This window comes from Nomascus leucogenys, chromosome 11 (genome assembly GCF_006542625.1).
Source record: "Nomascus leucogenys isolate Asia chromosome 11, Asia_NLE_v1, whole genome shotgun sequence".
In the NCBI taxonomy this organism is placed as follows: Eukaryota; Metazoa; Chordata; class Mammalia; order Primates; family Hylobatidae; genus Nomascus; species Nomascus leucogenys.
In genome coordinates this window covers 75,018,717-75,041,080 of record NC_044391.1, presented here as the reverse complement: position 1 = coordinate 75,041,080, position 22,364 = coordinate 75,018,717, and the positions used below count along the sequence as shown (strand labels likewise).

Here is a 22,364-nt window from a genome sequence, read left to right as displayed (position 1 = left end):
TTAAAAAGCAACAGAAAGTTCTATGTTGTGCTATTGATGCAAATACTTGAAATTTCCAAAGTGTATTCTTTAGGACTATAAAACATACATGGAAAAACTACACAGCCATACGTAGGAATACCCGTCAGTGTTGTGATTGTGTTCCCTCTCGGAAGGGAAAGAGTGGAAGGAATGGGTATTAACTGGAACATTTCACTTCATTTGCTTTTTAAATCTAAAGAAAAAAAGGTCCAAACGTATATATATATTTAACCTTCATGATGGGGTTCTCACTGGTACATTATATTCTACAATAGTTGGTATGTTTAAAATGTTTCATAATTTAAATGAAATACTTTAAATGGATGAGAGAAGTCTAAACTCATTCTTAGTAAATATAATCTTAGTTGATTTTATATATGTATACCACTTAATAATTTCCTCTTTTTGATTAGTATTTGTTAGTATTAGTATTAGCTTAATTTCTGCTTCAAATTATACATATTTTAAGGGGTGAGAGTGTGATTTTTATTTCCCTTCTGTCCTCTTCAGTGACTAGAATTGCACTAAGCATCTAGTATATATGTAATAATAATTGTTAATTGATTATACGAAACATGTACACTAAACTGGAAACCTTCATATGTTAAACAGATTAGTGACAGCATTTGCAAATTGCCAGTTCCCAAAGAAACAAATGTGTTTCTATATAGCAAAGTATCTTTTGAGTCTTCCCACTTTATCCTCTTTCTCTCCATCCCTCAACTACCTTCTCCTTTTGTTCTCAATAACATTCTTCCAAATACACAAAAATCAAGCAAAGCAGATTTTCCTTACAAATAACGATGAGCTCTAAAATCCTCTCTGTTCCACCCTCCAGCCTGATCAGCTGAAACCCTTGGGATGAGAATAGAAAAAAAGCCAGAAATGTTGCTGTGAGCCCAGGGGTATGTCAGAACCCAGACTAGTGTGTTCTTTCACAGAGGAAGTAAGTTGTTAGAAAACACCCCATCTTATTGTCTGAGTATAGAAGTTAAATAATTCCGGGGACTATCTAGGATAAATAACTTCTGAGAAAAATAATTACAGAGGATCAGAGATGTCTGGATAGAAGTAGTATCTTGCTGACAGATTTTCAAATCTTCCCATTTATAATCCATCAATGTTCTGGTGGATTCTGTTTTAAATAGGTTTATTTATTTTTATTTTATGTTATTTTTTATTTTAAATAGTTGATACATTGCTTTGGGAGCGATAGCATTAGGAGATATACCTAATGTAAATGACGAGTTGATGAGTGCAGCAAACCAACATGGCACATGTATACCTATGTAACAAACCTGCACGTTGTGCACATGTACCCTAGAACTTAAAGTATAATAAAAATAAAAAAACAGGCTAAAACTTTTGGGAGACTAGGAATCAGTTAAGAATCCTTCAGTGTCTCTAGATGCTAGAAACTTACATGGACACAAATATACAAATGTTCATATAATTTCAGGGAGGCTGTAAGCCTAGTGAAGCTCATCCATGGATCCTTTATGAGTCCATAGACTCCAGGTTAACACACTTGCCTTAAACAGTTCCAGTGCATGGGTGTCTGTGTAGAAACAACCTAAAATTATGATTTCTTACTAGATAAGAACTTATAAGATTTAAATAAATTGTTGATGATTAACTGAAAATAATGAAGTCACACTCATCCTTTTCAAATTGGCCTGCAGTTTAAAACACGCATATACAAATATATGTGAGTGTATATCCATATATTAATATATTCATGTGTATATCATATATATATGAATGTATATATACATGTTCCTAGACACAAAATTCTACAAAATTTAAATGGAGAAAAAGAAAAATAGATTCTTTTGACTATTTTTCTAATCTTTAAAACTTTATTTCTGTTTACTATTAAGGCAATTTTGCCAAAATAGAAGCACAGGGCATTGAATTCTTTTAGGCTTATTGCCTGATTTTACTAAGACTTGGAATGTATGATAATTAGCAATATCGATTTTGAATGAATCCAGCATATAGGAAAATAACTGGTGTTTAATCATAATGCCATTGTATCCTTTGTTGACATCCCAAATTGATGTAACTACATTACTTATTCCTATTCTAGAAACAAACAGCTCTTCCTGGGTAGGACTTTAACATCATCAGTGCTGTCTTCTTGCTCGTCATCTTCTGTAGAACATTTCACTTACCCTCTGGCTCCCTTCAGCCCCCCTGTCTAGGAGGGAGTCTACCTGAGCTCTTCTGTTTTCTCCATGCCATTCTGGTTTCTCATGCACTTGAATGCACACCTTTGGCTCCCTGGTATCTTATTCAACTTAATCTAAAGATACCTTCTCATGATTTACTTCTTTTAATCAGTTCACAGGTCCTTTACTAGTGAGTGGCTAGGGTATATGTGTAACTTTGGAATTATATATGTAGCACAAACTTCTTAAAACCCTAGATCTTTTTATGATATTGCAATAAACAGCAGCTTTAAAGTAAAAGAGAGATCAAGAATTTAACATAGGGAGAAATGCAAACCATGTGGCTGGTATTTGTGAGCAACTGAGGTCTATGTAAAAGAAAACATGAAGGGACAGAAGGAAACCTGCTACTGTATTGATGGGTATAAAAACTCTGTCTACCACTTTTTTTTATCAACTCTGAAGATCATTAGTACGAGTATTACCATCCATCTTTCCTTAGAAATTGTTACTCATTAATGATGAAGCTGATGATGCTCATAACGATGACTAACATTTACTGAGTACTTATATGCCAAGTACTTTGTGAGCAGGTTCTCTTTTAATCTTCACAATAATTTATAGGAAACTATAAAACTTCCATTTTTATCTATGCTCTGAAGTCAGATAATCCTTGCTGAAACCGCAGTTTGAACTCAGACATTCTGACCACAGAGTTCACATTGTAAATCACTAGGCCCTATTATATCCCTTATTGAAAATTGAATCCAATAGTTCTGCTCTCACTCTGTCTCCCTGTCTATTCTCCATGTACTATGTCTTCTTAGCCATAATCATTCATAGTCATACAGTCTTAACGGATGGGAATTCCATCTCTTTTTTGACAATCCTAAGATCATTTTTTTTTTCGCCTGGATCCCACCCCTTGAGCTCCAGACTTCTGTATTGACAATTCCAGTTGGATTTCTAATAGATATCTTGACTTGATCATATATAAAACCAAATTCCTGGTTTCTTCCTTTAAACTCTCTTCATCAGTATCTGATAAAATGGCAACTCCACTCGTCTAGTTAACTAAAAATGTTAGAATCTTCTTTGGCCAAGCCTTTCTTGTACACCCCAAAATTATACTTCTGAATGCATCTAGATATTTGACCACTTCCTCACCTCCACTGCTACTCGTGGGGACTAGTCCCAGCCACCATTGTCTCTTGCCTGATTAACTGTAATGGCTTCCTAGTACATCTCTCTTTTATCAATTTTGCCCCAAAATGGCATAGAGGAGTCAGGAGTCTTTTAAAACAAGTTATATTATTCTTACTTAAAAACCCCTTTAAAACAGAAAGCATGGATGTCTCATCTCACTCAGACCTACACCTTGACATCAACTCTGATCTCTTTCTCTCCTTCACTCACTCTACTTAAGCTATAGCATCCTCTGTGTACTCCAGGCCTACTCCTTCTATCTTGAGTGATCCTTCTACAAATACCTGCATGGTTAGTTCCTCTGATTTCTTCACACCTCTGCTCAAATGCCAAGTTTTCCCTCAAACACTAAAATAAGAAAATTTGTTCCCCAAACTCCCCTTTTCCCTTAACCTGCTTCATTTTTCTCCATAGTATAAAATACCACCTGATTTACACTTGCATCTCCCCAGTTAAAGTGTAGGCTTCATGACTGCAGAGATTTTGTTTGGCTTACCTCCATATCCCCAATGCCCAGAACTATGCCTAGTACATAATGTTTGTTGAATAAATTAATAAATTTACACTTCCACTAGTGGTGTATGCGAGGGCCTATGTCATCATCCCCAAGAGCATGAATTTTTATGTTACTTTTTCTTAACGTGAAAAGTAATTCACTGTAGAAAGCAATTCTCTATAGGAAAGCAGTAAAGTCAGATATATATATGAAATGACTTTTGTTTTTATTTGTGACCAAACAGCTAATAACACACAGCACTCTCATAATTAGCATAATTACTTAAAATGTGGAGAAATTAAAGCATGCAAAAGTTTTTCAAAATTCAACAGTGTTTTTATTAGTAACTGCTGTCATTTACACTTCTCTCTGGGTTGCCCAGGCCTCTCATTATGTTATTCCAATGGTAGGGCAGATGTTACAAGTGACTGGGATCTGTCTGATACTGGTTTGCAAAGGAGCCTCTCTCTATTTCAGTTCCTCCTTGAATCTTCTTTCCTGTTTAATAAAAGAGGGACTTTCAATAGAATATTAAAGGGAGCGGAGAAAGCCAAGCACAGATGATGCATACTCAATCCTCAGAAATAGCTTTTCTTCATCACCAACTCTTTGGCATGGGAATGATCAGAGAAATTTTTCTTGTTGCTGATTTTTTCCCTAAAGTTCCCAGCCTTCACATTTATAAAGAAGGAGTTAAGATTGTAAGTCAAGAGTAGAAAGAATTTAACATCTGCAAAGTCAGGCCATATCTGGAAAAAAAATAAGTGTAATAATGATTAGATCATTCTATTAATATTCATCATAGAAATTTCTTTTAGGCAATTCTTTCAAAAAATATTTAACTCCTTTTTATGTGTAAACTCCTATTCTGGACACTGGTGCTAGATCTGTTTCCTGCCTCATAGAGCCAACAATCTAGCAGGGGAAACAAAGCAAATCACTAATTTATGTCAATAATTGATACAAATTAAAATTAATCACATTAAGACGTACAGAGTAAATATTGGCTTCACCAATAAATTAAGTTGTAAAAGTTCTATAATATGAAAGTCTGAACTAAAAGGGCTTGGATTATGAAATATATTTGTGACTTAAAGTTAACAAATTGAGAAACATATATTGAAATAGAATCCATATGAAAAGTATTATTAAATCACTCTCAAAACCATCCATAACCCAAACCTTAGCATCACACAGTATACCCATATAACAATCTTGCATCTGTCCCCCCGAATCCAAACAAAAAGTCCTTGGCATATTAAAATAAATCATTCTCCAGATCAGTAATATCAATGGGAGGAAAAAGATGAAAACTATAGACATTGTGCTATTAGAAAAGATCATCATGATTATAAACATTGCTTCCTCAGATAGGCCCTTCCTAGTCATGTTTCTTCCATTATTCTCTATCACAGCAGCACCCTATTGTTTCACTGTGGACACTAATCATAATCATTATATATATATACATAATTTATATATCATATGCTAATTTGTTTGCATTGCCTATCTGTTGATTATCTGTCCCTGTAGCAGAATACCCACTTCTAGAAGGCAGGCACATTGTCTGTGTTGTTCTTTTTTCTATCTCCAGCATAAAGAACAGAGCTGGCATGTAGTTGATGTTTAATAAATATTTATTCAATAAATAAATTCTGATAAAAACATAAAGTGAGCCCATTATATCAGATTCTTACTCTGCATAGATTTTATTGAATGTGTGTCAAATATGACATCCTCAGTGCCTTCAAGATACTTTTTCTTATGAAACATACTATACAAAAAGAAATTCATAAGCATCTACCCAAGAAAATGCCTCTCTCCTGCACTTAACCAGTCCTACAAATCAATTAGTACCTTTGTAGGCTCTGTTGGTGAAGGCAATTCCTTGCATTTTAAGTAGTACATAAGAAAAATAAAATCTACCTTTTTAAAATGATCATTCACAATTTTTAAAAACAGATTGTATGTTTATCAAGTTGTTATGTTTTCACTGTAAATCAACTTGAAGCAGTAGTTTTGATCAGCATACCACATATAAATGAGAACACAAAAATAAGAAAGGGGAAATGAATTATAATTCCATTTTGCTGCTTCTTATAGAGAATGTACATATTAGATATTAAATATATAGATATAGATCACACATATATCTTTATTTTATACATGTAAAAATACTTATTATAAGAAATTGGTGACTGGATGCGATGGCTCACGCCTGTAATCTCAGCAGTTTGGGAGGCCAAAGGGAGTGGATCACCTGAGGTCAGGAGTTCCAGACCAGCCTGGCCAACATGGTGAAACCCCAACTCTACTAAAAATACAAAATTTAGCTGGGGCATGGTGGTGGGCACCTGTAGTCCCAGCTACTCGGGATACTGAGGCAGGAGAACTGCTTGAACCTGGGAGGTGGAGGTTGCAGTGAGCCGAGATCACGCCACTATACTCCAGCCTGGGCGACAGAGCAAGACTCCATCTTTAAAAAAAAAAGCTCATGTGATTTAGGAAGCTAGAAAGTTAGAAGATCTGCAGTAGGCAAACTGGAAGTCAAGCAGGGCCAAATGGTATGGGTTCTAGGTTGAGTCCAAAGGTATGAAAACCAGGAGAGCCAACAGTACTAGTTCCAATCTGAGAAGTGGTAGGCTTGAGACCCAAGAAGAGGCAGTTATTCAGTCTGAGTTTAAAGATAGGAGAAGATTGATGTTTCAGCTCACCCAGTCAGGCAAGAGACACTTCTTCAGTTGATTGGATGAGGCACGTTCATATTAAGGAGGGCAATCTTCTATACTCAGTCTACCAATTCAAATGTTAATGTCATCCAGGATAACCTTCGTAGACTCTCCAAGAATAACATTTGATCAAATGTCTGGGCATCCCATGGCCCAGTCAAGTTGACACAAAATTGACCATCACAGCTTCTCAGTTCAGATCCCTCCTTAGTGAAACTTCCCTGGCCCTGTAGTCTAATTTAGTACATTACCCTCCCTTGAATTGCTTGGGAGCACAATATCCTTTTTTGTATTCTTCAGAATTCTTCTCACTTTCCAAAAGTATTCCATTTTAAAATAGATGTTATTGACAGAGGAAAATGTTAATGACAAAACATCAAGTACGAGAAGCAATTATGTTTCATTTGTGTCTCAAAAAAGGCCTTCTTATATATTTAAGGTGAATTGAGGTGCTGCTCTGGGTGTCTTTGATTTCTTTTCTCTGCCCACCCATCACCCACTCAGCACAGCGGAGGCCAATCCAGCAGCCACTGAAGCAGCAAGGCCACCTTAGCCTCAAAAATCAGGGAATAAGGGGCAGGGTTGGAGACTCATACACTGAAACCTGTTGCCTCTCCTGTATTTATTATTATCCAAGAGCCAGAAACCGCATGTGTAGTTTAAATACATACTTATATATGTATTCATATAGGACAGTATTTAGCAAGCTCACAATAAGAGGTTATATAGCTGAAAAAAAAATGAAAATAGAGGGAAAAAAAAGACCTTGTTCAGATAACTTTTCTTTTTCAAAATAAGAGGTTTTAAAGTCACAATCAGGCCAGGTGCAGTAGCTCACACCTGTAATCCCAGTGCTTTGGGAGGCCAAGGTGGGAAGATCACTTGAGGTCAGGAGTTCAAGACCAGCCTGACCAACATGGTAGAACCCTGTCTCTACTAAAAATATAAAAATTATCCAGGGGTGGTGGCATTCGCCTGTATTCCCCGCTACTCTGGAGGCTGAAGCATGAGAATCACTTGAACCTGGAAGGTGGAGGTTGCAGTGATCTGAGATTGTAACACTGCACTGCAGCCTGAATGACAGAGCAAGACCCTGTCTCAAAAAAAAAAAAAGTCACAATCATAGTACCGTACGTAATGTGCTATAAGCAATTTTGAGTATATTATAGGGAATAGAAATTATTACTATATAACTCATTAGAACATTCAGAAAGATATATCTTATTTAATAGTTCTTTTGCTCTATTTGGTATTAAACATATGTCTCACCAAAGCATAGCTGTACAAAATTTTATAAGCAAAGAATTACATTTGTATTTGCAAATACTAATCAACTGGTATAATAAATATATATATATCTATATTCTGAGACAGAGTTTTGCTCTTGTTGCCCAGGCTGGAGTGCAATGGCATGATCTCAGCTCACTGCAACCTCTGCCTCCTGGATTCAACCGATTCTCCTGCCTCAGCCTCCCAAGCAGCTGGGATTACAGGCACACGCCACCACGCCTGGCTAGTTTTTGTATTTTCAGTAGAGATGGGGTTTTACCGTGTTGGCCAGGCTGGTCTCAAATTCCTGACTTCAGGTGATCTGCCTGCCTCGGCCTCCCAAAGTGCTGGGATTACAGGCATGAGCCACTGCACCCGGCCCAATCATATTTTACAATACTTGAGTGAATAAAAATAAATTTAGAAAAACTAATACAAAAACCTACAACTTAAAAAGCAAGTAAAAATTTACAAATAGAATTATCAAAATAAGGAAGAGTCAAGTCCCCGCAAATTAGAGATTTTAAAATAATGACTCCTAAATCAGTTGAAAGTTTAAAACATCACATACCTAAATGACACATGATGTATTTTATGCCATAAGAATAATTGTTTGATTTGTAAAACAATTATTTATGAATACAAGTAAGTATTTAAAGCAAGATGATTACTTTTAGATATTGTTTCTCAAAATGTCCTATTGACATTTCTAGTTCAAATTTAAGTTAAACTGATTTCCAGGTGTTTTAGACCTGTGCTTTCTGGATCTTAGCTAATAATAAGTGTAGAAGAGACAACAGGTATTAGTGTATGAGTCTCAAACCCTTCCCCTCATTCCCTGACCTTTGAGGCTTAGGAGGCCTTGCTGATGTGGTGGCTGCTGGCCTGGCCTCCACTGTACTGAGTGGGTGGTGGGCAGAGAAGAGTAATCTAAGACATCCAAAGCAGCACCTCACTTCATCTTTGAGGAAGCCAAGAGTGTTTCAAGTCAAAATAGGTAGGAGAGACCCCCAATGGACAAGAGGAGAGGAAGAGAGAGAGATGAGCTGATGCTGATTGAACTCAGCGAGAGCTGAGGGGAGAGGGGGGAGGGAGAATGTGGTGTGGCTACTGAGCCACGTAAGAATCAGAGGGAAAAGGAGGTGGTGAAAGGGGATGTTAAGATAACTGGTCATGTTACTTTCCAAGAGAACTCAAGAAAACTTTGAATTTCTTACAGTGCATTTATTAGAATGTTAAATTTCTTTGCATGTGGTACCATGTAGAAGATGGGCCAGGCACACCACATTTATATGGGAGGATGAGAGCTATGCCCTTTATTAAACAAAAACTCATTTAAGATTTTTATAATGTTAAGTGCTAAACTAATCATGTAGTGTCCAAATGTCATCATCAAATACCTTCATCTCTACTTCTAAACATAGCTCAAACCTGACCATTTCCCATCCCTTCCTCTTCTAACTGCTGCATAATCTTGACTTGTCTCTTCTTTGATGTTCATCTTCATATTGCTACAGAAGCCAAAGCAATTCTTTTTAAGTGTAAATCATATTATCAATCTTCTGACATTATCCCTCCAATGGATTCTCATCAAACGCAGGATAAAATCCTCACCAATACTTCTAAGGCTCTCCATGAGCTATGTCCTTTTGAACTCTACATTCTTCCCTTTCTTGTTCACTTTCACACACCAACTCTGTCTAAAACAAGTTCCTGCCCATCATTTTCTCAATTCATACTCTCTCTATATTTCTTCTTATAACACCCATCAGTAACTAAAATTATATCTTATATTTCTCTAATTTTTTTCTATATCCCCTTCTATAATATACACTCTATAAGGACAAGGACTTTGCTCTGTGCAGAGCTACTGGTCCACTGCTAAACTAATGCCTTTCATTCTAAGGTTGAATTAGAAAAGCCAGAAATTAAACGTTATTAAATAACCAATTACATGTGTAAGAATAAGTCCAGGCACGGTGGTTCATGCCTGTAATTCCAGCACTTTGGGAGGCCAAGGCAGGTGAATCGCTTGAGGTCAGAATTTCAAGACCAGTCTGACCAACGTGGTGAAACACCATCTCTACTAAAATACAGAAATTAGCCAGGCATGGTGACTGATGCCTGTAATCCCAGCTACTCAGGAGGCTGAGGTAGGAGAATCACTTGAACCCAGGAGGCGGAGGTTGCAGTGAGCCGAGATTGCGCGACTACACTCCATCCTGGATGACAAAGCCAGGCGCCATCTCAAAAAAAAAAAAAAAAAAAAAAAAAAAGAGGTGCTAATAAGAATCCAAGACAAGTAAACAATTTAAATTGAACCTAAAGTTACTTCTTTAAATTTCAATAATACCATTAAACAAAGCATTGATACCATTAAACAAAGAATTGATGATTCTACAACATTTGACTTTTTTTCTCTTTAGTATACTTTTTTGGAAAGAAAAGCAGTAAATATTAAGTGATGATATCAGGGAGGGAAGGGGTTAGAATCATACAGAGTGAAGAGAAAATGAGACAGAAGAAGTAAAAACAAGGAGGCAGAGAATGAGGGAAAACTGTATTATTGCATGTGGATGGTGGTCTTCAATTAATCATTCTCCACATGCTTCATGGAAATACAGTTCAAGGACCTTAGTTTATGAAGTCCCCCACTGTTAGCTCCCCACATGACTGTGGTCTTAAATGTACTAACTAATTACCTCAAAATAGTGACTTAATATCATATCACATTTGATCATATATAAAATGATGGAAGATTTACCATAATTGTGGTGAAGAAAAATGGTTCTCAAGTAATGTTTAAATGTCAAAAATTTTATATACAAATATTTAAGTACATTTACATTCATTGTTTCAATTCTGAACATCCCTCCTTCTCCTCAGCCTTTGTTCTGATTTGTTGGGAAATGAAAAAATTAACCTCATCGGATATATTTTTCTCCGAGTTTGCCTGCAGCTAAACCAGATGGTTTATAAAAATATAATCATTTCTCAGGATTCTTAACTGAAACTTTAATAAGAAAGATAAATGTGTGCTTAAGAATAATCATACAGTATAATTATATAATATGCATTAATTCCTTTTTTAAAAGTACCATAACGATTTTAATTTTGATAACTAATCCTAAGTGGATTTTAACAGCTAGATATTTTCTTGTCACTGTCTGGGTCCTGCTCTTGATCTGTTTCTGCTTCTATAGAAGGAAGAGCTCAGCTGGAAACCTGTCATTTACTCAGTGTCTTACTGTCTTATTGCTAGAGCTTTGCTGCCCTCCCTACACTATCCTCTAAGTGTACTTTCCCTTTATTCTTTCTCTTTCTCTTGCCTGTGAATCTTCACTTTTTGGACATTGCTTCATGTTTTGCACACCTTGGTTGTTCTCTGGCAGGCCAAAGTTCTCCTGCCTGTGTTCACAATCCTCTGCATTCCCCATCCTATTAAATTCTCGGCACCTGTCCTGACTCTCCTTGTTCTCCCTGAATGAGCTTCCCTTCCCATTAAAGCTATGTACTCTGGGAACCCTGGCACCTAACCCTCTACAGACATCACAGTCCAGGAGGTCTTACTTTCTGTACAGGATCAGGAAAAGTTTTGTCCTTTTTCTGATACAGTTTCCTCCCAGATGCCATCAGGAACATATTTATTGTGCATTTATTGAGAATTTATCATGTGCCAGGTTCTGGGTTTCTCAACTAATTCTTACAATAATCCTCTGAAGTAAGTACAATTCTCAGCATTTACAAATTATTTGTTTTTCCATAATCTTTGCTAGAACTGACAGGAATAAAAGTACACCAAATAGGTAGCTGGTTTCAGAAACCAGCTGAAAGGATCTAGCACTTCTTTTTTTTTTTTTTTTTAATTATACTTTAAGTTCTGGGATACTTGTGCAGAACGTGCAGGTTTGTTATAGAGGTATACATGTGCCATGGTGATTTGCTGCACCCATCAACCTGTCATCTAGGTTTTAAGCCCCACATGCATTAGGTATTTGTCCTAATACTCTCCCTCCGCTTGCCCCCCACCCCCAACTGGCCCCAGTGTGTGATGTTCCCCTCCCTGTGTCCCTCCCAATGAGTGAGAATTCACACTTAGGAGGGAGAACACGTGATGTTCGCTTTTCTGTTCCTGATCTAGCACTTCTTAAACTCTTTTTGCTTAGGGTTGTTTTTTCTATTTCAACTTTTTAATTTCTAGATATAGTTTTTGAGAATGCTATGACCCATAAATAAAATAAATATCTGTGGCTTCTCCTTATTTGACATTTTATTCTACAGCATAGTGAAATAAATTCTCATTAGTTTAAAAGGCACACATTAAAAGAATGACACTGCTAGATTTAACTTGTTAAAGCAAATGAGTAATAAAGTGTAATTTAAATATATGCATAATGTTAGGCGCCTACATAGCCTGGTTCATTGGTATCCTAATTACAAATGATTTTTACTTACTATGTAAAAAAAATACATATATAACATAAACCAATTGAAACACATATAGGAAGCCTATTCCAGGTACACTGTAATTCTGACACTGGGGTTGTAAAAAGGCTAAATATTTTAAAATTTGTTCTTGTAATTTTTTGCTAATACGAAAAATATTAGCTTTAATTAACCAGAATTGAGTTTTTACTATAGCAATGACTAAGTAAGATTAAAACTATGAGAAAACAACCAAAATAAAATTGCATGTAGTGCAAAAAACTTTTGATATAGTAACTACTTTTTAATGTATTTTTAACTACATTTCCTCCTTTAAGCAGTAATAAACAGTAAGAATATTCAGTACTTATTCTCCTCTGGGAAGGGATGACACAACAGAAACAGTGGCAGGTAAGGCAAATTCTTGACATTTTTTAAAATTTGTATTTTTAATTGACAAATAATAATTGCACATACTCAAGGAGTTCGTAGTGATGTTTCAATACATAGAATGGACAGTGATGTGATGGTTAATACTGAGTGTCAACTTGATTGGATTGAAGGATGCAAGTATTGTTCCTGGGTGTGTCTGTGAGGATGTTGCCAAAGGAGATTAACATTTGAGTCAGGGGGCTGGGGAAGGCAGGCCCACCCTTAATCTGGTGGGCACAATCTAATCAGCTGCCACCAAATATAAAGCAGGCAGAAAAACATGAAAATGCAAGACTGGCCTAGCCTCCCAGCCTGCATCTTTCTCCCTTGCTGGATGCTTTCTGCCCCCGAACATCAGACTCCAAATTCTTCAATTTTAAGACTCGGACTGGCACTCCTGCCCCTCAAGCTTGCAGACAGCCTATTGTGGGACTTTATGATCATATAAGTTCATACTTAATAAACTCCTTTATATGTCTACTCTATGAGAGATAGGGTACATATTAGAGATAGGGTATATCCTTTATATATCTACCCTATTCTATCCCTCTAGAGAACCCTAATACAATATGATTAGGATAATTAGCATATTCATTATCTCAAGTATTCATTATTTCTTTGGATTAGAATGTTCGATATCCTCCCTATAGCTATTGGAAACTATATATTAGAGTTGACTATAGATATCTTACAGTGGTATAGAACAGTAGAATTTATTCCCTTTATCCAGCTATAATTTTCTATCCTTTAACAAATTTCCCCCTATTCTTCCCTTCCTTCTACCCTTCACAGCCTCTGATATTCTCTGTTCTACTTTTTACTTTTATGAGATCAACTTTTTTTAGCTTCCACATATGAACAAGAACATGCAATGTTTAACTTTCTGTTTCTAGCTTATTTCACTTAACATAATGTTCTCCAGCCCATCCATGTTGCCACAAATGACAGGTTTTCGTTGTGTTTTATGTCTGAATAGTACTTCATCAAATATGTATGGTATATTTTCTTTATTCATTTATCTGTTGATGGAGGCCTAGGTTGATTCCACATCTTGGCTATTGTGAATAGTGCTGCAATAAATGTGGGGGTGCAGATGTTTCTCCAAACAAAGATTTCCTTTTCTCTGGATGGATTCCCAATAGTGGGATTCCTGGGTCATAGGCAGTCCTCTTGTAATTTTTTCAGGAAATTTCAAACTATTCTTCATAGTGGCTGTACTAGTTTGCATTCCCAACAACAGTATGTAAGAGTTCCTTTTTCTCCACATTCTTGTTAGCATTTGTTATTTTTTGTCTTTTTGCTAATAGGCCATCCTAAATGATGTAAGATGATACCTCATTGGGATTTTGATTTACATTTCTCTGGTGAGCATTGTTTTGTATATTTGTTGGCCATTTGTATGTCTTTTGAGAAATGTCTGTTCAAATTATTTACCGATTTTTTAACCTGATTGTTATTTTTGCTGTTGAGATGTTTGAATTCCTTGAATATTCTGGATATCAATACCCCATGAATTAGTAGTTTGCAAATATTTTATCCCATTCTGTAGACTGTCTTTTCACTCTGTTGTTTCCTTTGCTGCTGTGCAGAGGCTTTTTAGCTTGATATAAGCTCGTGTGTTTATTTTTCTTGTTGTTACCTGTGGGTTTTTGCTTTTACTTTTTTTTTCCTTTTTTTCTTTTTTTTTGAGACAGGGTCTCGCTCTGTCACCCAGGAGTGAAGTGCCGTGACACAATCTCCGCTTACTGCAAGCTCCGCCTCCCAGGTTCAAGTGATTCTCCTGCCTCAGCCTCTTGAGTAGCTGGCACTACAGGCGTGTGCCACTATGCTCAGCTAATTTTTGTGTTTTTAGTAGAGATGGGGTTTCATCATGTTGGCCAGGCTAGTCTCGAACTCCTGACCTCAGGTGATCTACCCTCCTCAGCCTCCCAAAATGCTGGGATTACAGACGTAAGCCACCATGCCCAGCCTAGCTTTTGAGGCCTTATTCATAAAATATCTTCCCAGACCAATGTCCTGAAGAAGTTTCTCTGTTTTCCTCAAGTAGTTTTATAATTTCAAGTTTTACACTTGGATCTTTTATCTATTTTGAGTTGATTTTTGTATAGATTGAGGGGTGGGAGTTTACTTTCATTCTTCTGCATGTGAATTTCAATTTTCCCAGCACCATTTATCGAAGAGATTAGTCTTTCTCCAATGAGTGTTCTTGCCTTTGTCAAAAATCATTTAGCTATAGATGTGTGAATTAATTTCTGGGTCCTCTATTCTGTTCCATTGGTCTATGTGTCTGTTTTTATGCCAATATTATGCTATTTTGGTTACTACAGCTTTGTAGTATATTCTGAGGTCTGGTAGTGATACTTCCAGCTTTGTTCTTTTTGCTCAGGTTTACTTTGGCTAGTCCTGGTCTTTTGCAGCTCCATACAAATTTTAGAAAAAGGCCCTTGGTATTTTGACAGGGGTTGCATTGAATCTGTAGATTGCTTTGGATGGTATTATCATTTTTACAATATTAATTTGTCTCATCCATGAGCATGGGATGTCTTCCCATTTGTTTGTATCCTCTTCAATTTCTTTCATCAGTGTTTTTCAGTTTTTCTTACAGAAGTCCCTCACATCCCTTATTAAATTTATTCCTAAGTATTTTTGTAGCTATTATTAATGTGATTGACTTCGTGATTTCTTTTTCAGCTAGTTTGTTGATTATGTATAAAAATGCTACTGATTTTTATATTACTTTTGTATCCTGCAACTTTATTGAATTTATTAGTTCTAACAGTTTTAGGTGGGGTCTTTAGGTTTTAATGTATACAAGATAATGTAATCTGCAAACAGAGACAATTTGACTTCCTCCTTTTCCATTTGGATACCTTTTATTTCTTAAATTACTGACTTTTGAAAATAAAAAGCCAGGGACCAGGCATAAGGGAAGATGATCTAGAAGAATATATGATTAGCTCAAGCCTGTTTTTACTGTCCCTGGGACTAAATAAAGCATGCTAAATAAAGGGTTAAAAGAAAAGAGAGGAAAAACACAAGAGTTAGATGTTGGTCAGAAAGGAATCTATTCCTTGTCCCCCATCTACAGGCAGACTGCAGGACTAGTGATGTAGAGGTGATGGAAGTCTCAGAATAACTTTGTCTCACTTTCCAAGTGCACCCCAGAGTGAGGGCTGGCCTCACAGCATTCCCTTAAGCCCAGGCAAACAGGAGAAATTGCTGTGGAGTGTCCAGTCAGCCTGAGATAGTCTCAGAAGTCACTTGAAACTCAATGTGGTGGGAAGGGTAGCAAAATGTTTTTTCATGTGGCTATGAGTAACTCAGATATGATATTGGCAGTGAGAAAGGACAAGGAGATGCAAATGGGACCTGGATGAACCCGTTCTAAATTATTATAGTGGAAGAAGGGTGATACTTCTGTTCTTTGTCTAGTAGAACCAGGCCTACCCATTAGTAAAAGCTCTGGTGCTGTATATTTTCCTGGGATTTTTTAAGAAAGAATCCAGACCAGTCTCTAATCTGTTTCTTATTAATTGCTGACACATCAATGCCATCCTCCTCCAATGCCACATTACCTCTAAGTCTCATGAAATTTAACCAAAAGGATCTAAACATTATAGAACACCCCAAGAACCCCAAGCATAGACAGCTTACTCATACTCATGCTATGCCAATAGCCTTAAAAGTATCAGTTTATAGAAATAAGAATTAATAAGTCATAGAAGGTTGATCTGCCCAATTGCAAAGTGAAGCCTTAGGCCAATTGTAAGTCCTGTGGCACCATTTCATGCTCTGTAATGTACCTGCAGATGACCTGAAGTAATTTTAAAGTAGAAAAATACAAAAGCAAATAATTTGAGAAATTGAAATGAACACTTTAATGTAAGTGACAAGCACCTCAATTACATAAGGAAATTGATTAGAAATCACAATTTCCACACAATTAACAAATCACTATTATACGTATATTAATGTGACTACAAAATGTAATAAGCTAATACTCCCCGCATGGAGCTCGAGACTAGTAGGAATGGGAAAAACCAGTGAAGAGTTGCAAAATAATGTAAGTGATATACAAATTATCCAGCAGGAAAGAGGGAGTATAACATGATCAGATTTACATATTCAAAAATTCACGCAGTGATTGATGGATTATTGAACTGAGGCAGACCAATGGTTGACATAGGTAGAAAAACAGAAGCCTATTATAGTTGTCCAGGTGAGAAATTCTGGTTGTAGAGGTGGAGGGAAGAACGTAGATATGAAAGAGATAAGGAAATAGATATGACTGAACCTGGTAACTGATTGAACTTGAAATTAAGGAGGAGTCCAAGAAAAATGTAAAATTCTGGCATGGGCTACTGAGCAGTGTGGAGAAAGAGAATAAGGTTTTTTTTGGAGATGTTGAGTAGAAAAAATCTGAAGTACATACGGGTGAAGCTGTCCAAGAGAAAGTCATATACATGGGTCTGGAATTTAGCTTTACCTTTAGGTCAATGGATAGAAATTTGGGGCATTTTGCAATCCAGAACTGGAATATGAATTTGACCTTATTTATATTCTGTGGGCTAAATACATAACCAGTGTAGTACAGGTAAAGAGCCTGGGCATCAAAGACAGAGCACCTGGATCCTACACCCAGCTCTAAGACTTACTAGCTGTGTGACCTGAGGGACATTTCTGACCCCTTTGTGGCTCATTTTATCATCTCTCAAATGGGAAGGGTTACTATAATTACCGCCACACTGCATAGCTGTGAAGAATAAGTGATTGAATACATATAAAACCCTTAGTGCTTAATAAATATTAGCCATAATGTTGGGTTGAACAAAATGAAATTGTCATTTTGAAAGTCAGAAACTCAAATATTGAAAGTTCATATGAATCAATTTCAGTTCCGTCAGTGCATAAATCTTGTGGCATTTTCCTGTTTCCCAAATTCAGTCTCACCTGAGGTAACTCCATCTGCTCTACCTTGGATGATATAAACAGGTGCCACAAGTCATCTGAGAATATGCATTGACTTAAAGAGTCAAACAGAATATGGATTGACTTAAAGAGCTTCAAACTTCTGTTTGACTTTCCTCATAACCTCTGAAATCCTTTCAATTGTGGAAATGGAATGATCTTATTTATTTTCATTGCAAAATGACAAAAATACCCTGGTAATTTTCCTGAAATATGCACTTTGTTTCAACAGAGTTGTATAGCGAAGATTATCATTAGTATCAGCAACCTTGGAGAGGATTCATATGTACTATCTCTGGGAGAAAAACAAAAAAGCCTACTCTACCAACTAATCTCTGGGACTTAGCTAAATAATTATGGAACTAGAATTCAGGTCTTTATTCACTCACTTACCATCTGCTTCCTTTAGGCTATATTCTAAGTAGTTGAATCAAGAGATGAGAAACATGAACACAACATAAAAGATCCAGCTGACTTGAAACAGTGTGTATTCCAATATTACTATATTTAAGAGCAAAAATAAACTTGTATACTGGTACTATTTCTATAAACCTGAATATTTTGATGGGGTTATTACTACAAATCCCTTGTGGTTTGAGGATCTATTCAGCACATAGATCATACAATTTTCAAAATCTAAACTGAATAGCTAATCCAAATCTTGTCTGTGGCTTCAAATGAATGCAGCAGTTAGAGTTCCAGCACATATGGCCAACAACTTCAGATGTGTGTTTAAAATACTATAGAAAAGACCTGGGTGGGCAGGGGCTTTGTTGGATTTTAAGAGAAGGAGATTGTGAAGTATTTGCACATGCATTAAAAGTAAATGTTAGAGTATGTATATAACATTTAACAGGTATTTGGCTTCTAAAAAGAAATAAAAGATAGATGTTACTTTGCAGTATATATAACAAGCAAATATTTTGGAAAGATCAAAATATTAATCTTTCCTATTGATCCATCTTTTGAAGTTTTGATATTCTGATCCTCCTTATTCTTTATTTCTTCTGAAAAGTCTTTAATAAATGTTTCCCTTTCTTTAAAATAAAGGCAGCACCTTCTTTATAGGTACCATGTGATTGGAAATTTTTGTTGTTTATTTGTGTTCAGTTATCCAGCCTACTTTTTTAAAAGCAAAGTTCAGAAATCTATCATTAAAAATTGAATGGTGAACCAAAAAGAATCTTTTGTTCATAAGATAAAGTTTGTTTCTTCTGTCTGTAGTAATGCCAGGCAAACAAACAAACAAACAAACAAAGTCAATTGCAAAGTAATACTAGGAATTCTCTGACATGGGAATTTTTTTTTTTTTTTTTTTTTTTGAGACGGAGTCTCGCTCTGTCGCCCAGGCTGGAGTGCAGTGGCATCATCTCGGATCACTGCAAGCTCTGCCTCCCAGGTTCACGCCATTCCCCTGCCTCAGCCTCCTGAGTAGCTGGGACTACAGGCACCCACCACCATAATTTTTTTTGTATTTTTAGTAGAGACGGGGTTTCACCATGTCAGCCAGGATGGTCTGGATCTCCTGACCTCGTGATCTGCCCGCCTCAGCCTCCCAAAGTGCTGGGATTACAGGCGTGAGCCACCGTGCCTGACCTGACATGGGAATTTTAATTGTGGCCGTTTCACTAGTATGCCATATTATTTTGTTATAATCTTATTATTATAAGATTTATTTTGCTACATGTACATATGGACTATATTTGGATTATAAATGTCCCTGTTGTACATTAAAAATAGAAATATTTTAAAAGAGCAACAGCCTTTAAAAGCTTATATATGTTTAGATCTATTGTATGCAACTATCTACTAGTAGTTAATGGCTACTTCTCTGATTTTAACTAAGATAAAAGTATAATGATGACAGATAAGATGTACTTTTTATTTTCTTCTCCCTTAATAATAAAAGATATCTACAAAAACTCTAATATTAAAAATTCAAATACCACACTTAATGAAGAAGATTTTGATTCATTTCTATTCTAGGTAAGAATAATAGAAGGAGGGCTGCAATGAACACTATTATTCAGTATTTTCCTGGAGGTCAAAGATAATACAATAGCTCAAGGAAAACACATAAGAGATACAAGAAATGGAAAGTGTATCCATTAGTATTTCAGCTGTATATACAGAAAAATCTTAAATAATAATACCTTAAATAAGATAGAACTTTCTCTCTCACAAAAAAAAGAAAAGAAAGAAAGAGAGAGAGAGAGAAAGAATGAAAAGAAAAAAGAAAAAAAAAGAATGAGAATCTAGAGGCAGGATTGATGTGGCAGCTTCACAGTGATCAGGGACCCATACTTCTATCTTGTTGCTCTATGAGTTTTGCATATGGCCTTATGTTCAAGGTAAACTCCCAGCCATTGCATTTTCATTCTAGGCAATTTTAGGAAGGAAGTAGTGAGGAAGAAAAGCTCGCCTTTTCCCATTTAAGGAGGCTTTCCTAAAGTCCCACAAAACACTTTGCTTAAATCTCATTGACCAGAATGAAGTCACAGGGTCACACCTGGTTGCAAAATTGCCTGGGAAATGTAGTCTTTTAGAAGACTGGCAGGGTGCCCATATAAAATTGACATTTGGGTTAGACAACCAGAAGTCTGTCAAAGAAATGAAAAAAAAAAAGTTGTTACTTCTAGGTATTATGATTGTCCACAGAAGGAAGTGCAAAGACACTCTGATATATATTTTTAAAACTAAAAAGAATCTTCATCAAGATTTAGATATATATACAGGGAGAAAGAACAAGATAAATATGTGTGAGCACATAGACATGTGTGAAATATTTATTGCAGAATTTTTGGCAATATAAAAATGGAAACACATTAATGTCTATTATAGGAAGAATGGATAAATAAATGATTGCATATTTATTTCATTTATAAAATCAAATAATTGGCAATAGTTAAAATTAGTGAAATCAACTTACAAGTAATGACGATTAAGTTTCAAAAACATTTTTCACTTGATATATATCATTTGTTTATTTAAAAAAAATCTGTCACTCCTGTAATCCCAGCACTTTGGGAGGCTGAGGCTGGCAGATCACAAGGTCAGGAGATCCAGACCATCCTGGCTAACGTGGTGAAACCCCGTCTCTACTAAAAATACAAAAAATTAGCAGAGCGTGGTGGCAAACGCCTGTAGTCCCAGCTACTCGGGAGGCTGAGGCAGGAGAATGGCATGAACCCGGGTGGCGGAGCTAGCAGTGAGCTGAGATCATGCCACCCACCGCACTCCAGCCTGGGTGACAGAGAGAGACTCCGTCTCAAAAAAAAAAAAAAAAAAAAAAATCTGAAAAACAATTAGTAAAATATTAACATATTAAATCTAGGTGTTGGGTATTCCCAGGACTGTACCTTATCATATCTTTGATATCTTGCACATTACAGCCAAACACCATCTCATGTATTAGACCCATTTTAAGATTGAGGAGACTTGGACTTTGAGAGATGAATTAATTTGTTCAAGGTCATGTAGTTGCTAAGAACTGAGAATCAAATCCATGCCTACCTGATTCTAGAGACTCTAAAATAAGCAACTTCAGGAAGTAGGATTTAGCCCTATTTTCAGCCACAAGTCTTCCGTCTATAACAAAGCCACAAACTGAAGCATCAGTTTAAAACTGTCCCTGATACTTGCTAAAGTAAATACATCAAAAGGTAGGACTAGTTCAACATAATTTCAAAAGGGTTAAGAACTTTATAAGTCTATAAGAAATAGCAGGTATTTTGAAAACAGTTTGGCTAGAAATGCAAAAAGCTAGAGGTTGCTCAGAATAACAGTGTTTAATAGGAAAGTTCTTTTTTTAAAGAGTAGAGTTGAAAGAGACAGGATGAAAGTGTAGATATGAAGTTGCGTATGGGGCTCAATAAGCAGAGAATGTCTAGGCTGAAGGCTAAATCAATGTTTTACCTTGTAAGGCAAACACTGATTTCTCTTGGATGAAAGCTCAGGAGTAGGCAGAAGAAGGCAACTGAACATCCATGGAAATGTAGAAAATGCAAGTTGGATCCTGACTAGCTTCTGCAGATCACATACATGTACTCCCCAGTAACTTTCCTGCTCCTACTGAGAGGCTCTGAGATGTTCCACAGGCCTTTCTAAACCCGAGGCAAAATCAGACTCACAAGACTGTGAGCCCCTCTGGGGTAGGAACCGCACCATTCATTTTTGTTTCTCTAAATCCTAATTCAGTGCCAGCCTTCTAATAAGTGCTAACGAAGATTGGATAAGTAAATAAGTGCAATTCATTATTCCATCCTATATTTGCTGAGTCCTCTGAAGTCTTTTCCCTCCTATTGATTCCCACTAACCATAACTTAATCAGACAATTTTTTTCCCAAACTGTAATTGCAATATGATTCTATATGATTTTTTAATGTCTATTCTATTCCATACTCATTGATCCCACACACTGACAGGAGGAATTTTGTAATAAAACTTTCCAATGACATCTAGGGGCTGCTGGATAAGTTTCTTCTTTCTAGCTTGGTCACACTGCAGGCACATTTGCCTTCCCTTAGCACAGTGTACTCTTCCATGAAGCTTTGCATTTGTACACGCTGCTACTGCTGTTCCATCCAGCAAACTCCATCTAATCTTTAAAACTCAAATGAAGCTCTTTTGTCAAGCTTTCTCCTAATC

At 36.3% G+C, this 22,364-nt stretch overlaps 1 protein-coding gene across 1 annotated transcript; it reads right to left on the bottom strand.

The window, feature by feature from the left end:
- Nucleotides 1-4,097: 4,097 nt before the first annotated feature.
- LOC100594649 (putative uncharacterized protein C3orf79) lies at nucleotides 4,098-21,820 on the bottom strand. The gene is made up of 3 exons (XM_003256685.3): nucleotides 21,633-21,820; nucleotides 20,227-20,317; nucleotides 4,098-4,392 (listed from the first exon to the last, which is right to left on the bottom strand). Exons 1-3 carry the CDS (start codon nucleotides 21,699-21,701, stop codon nucleotides 4,313-4,315), a joined length of 240 nt encoding a protein of 79 aa, XP_003256733.2. The 5' UTR covers nucleotides 21,702-21,820; the 3' UTR covers nucleotides 4,098-4,312.
- Between the last annotated feature and the right edge of the window lie 544 nt (nucleotides 21,821-22,364).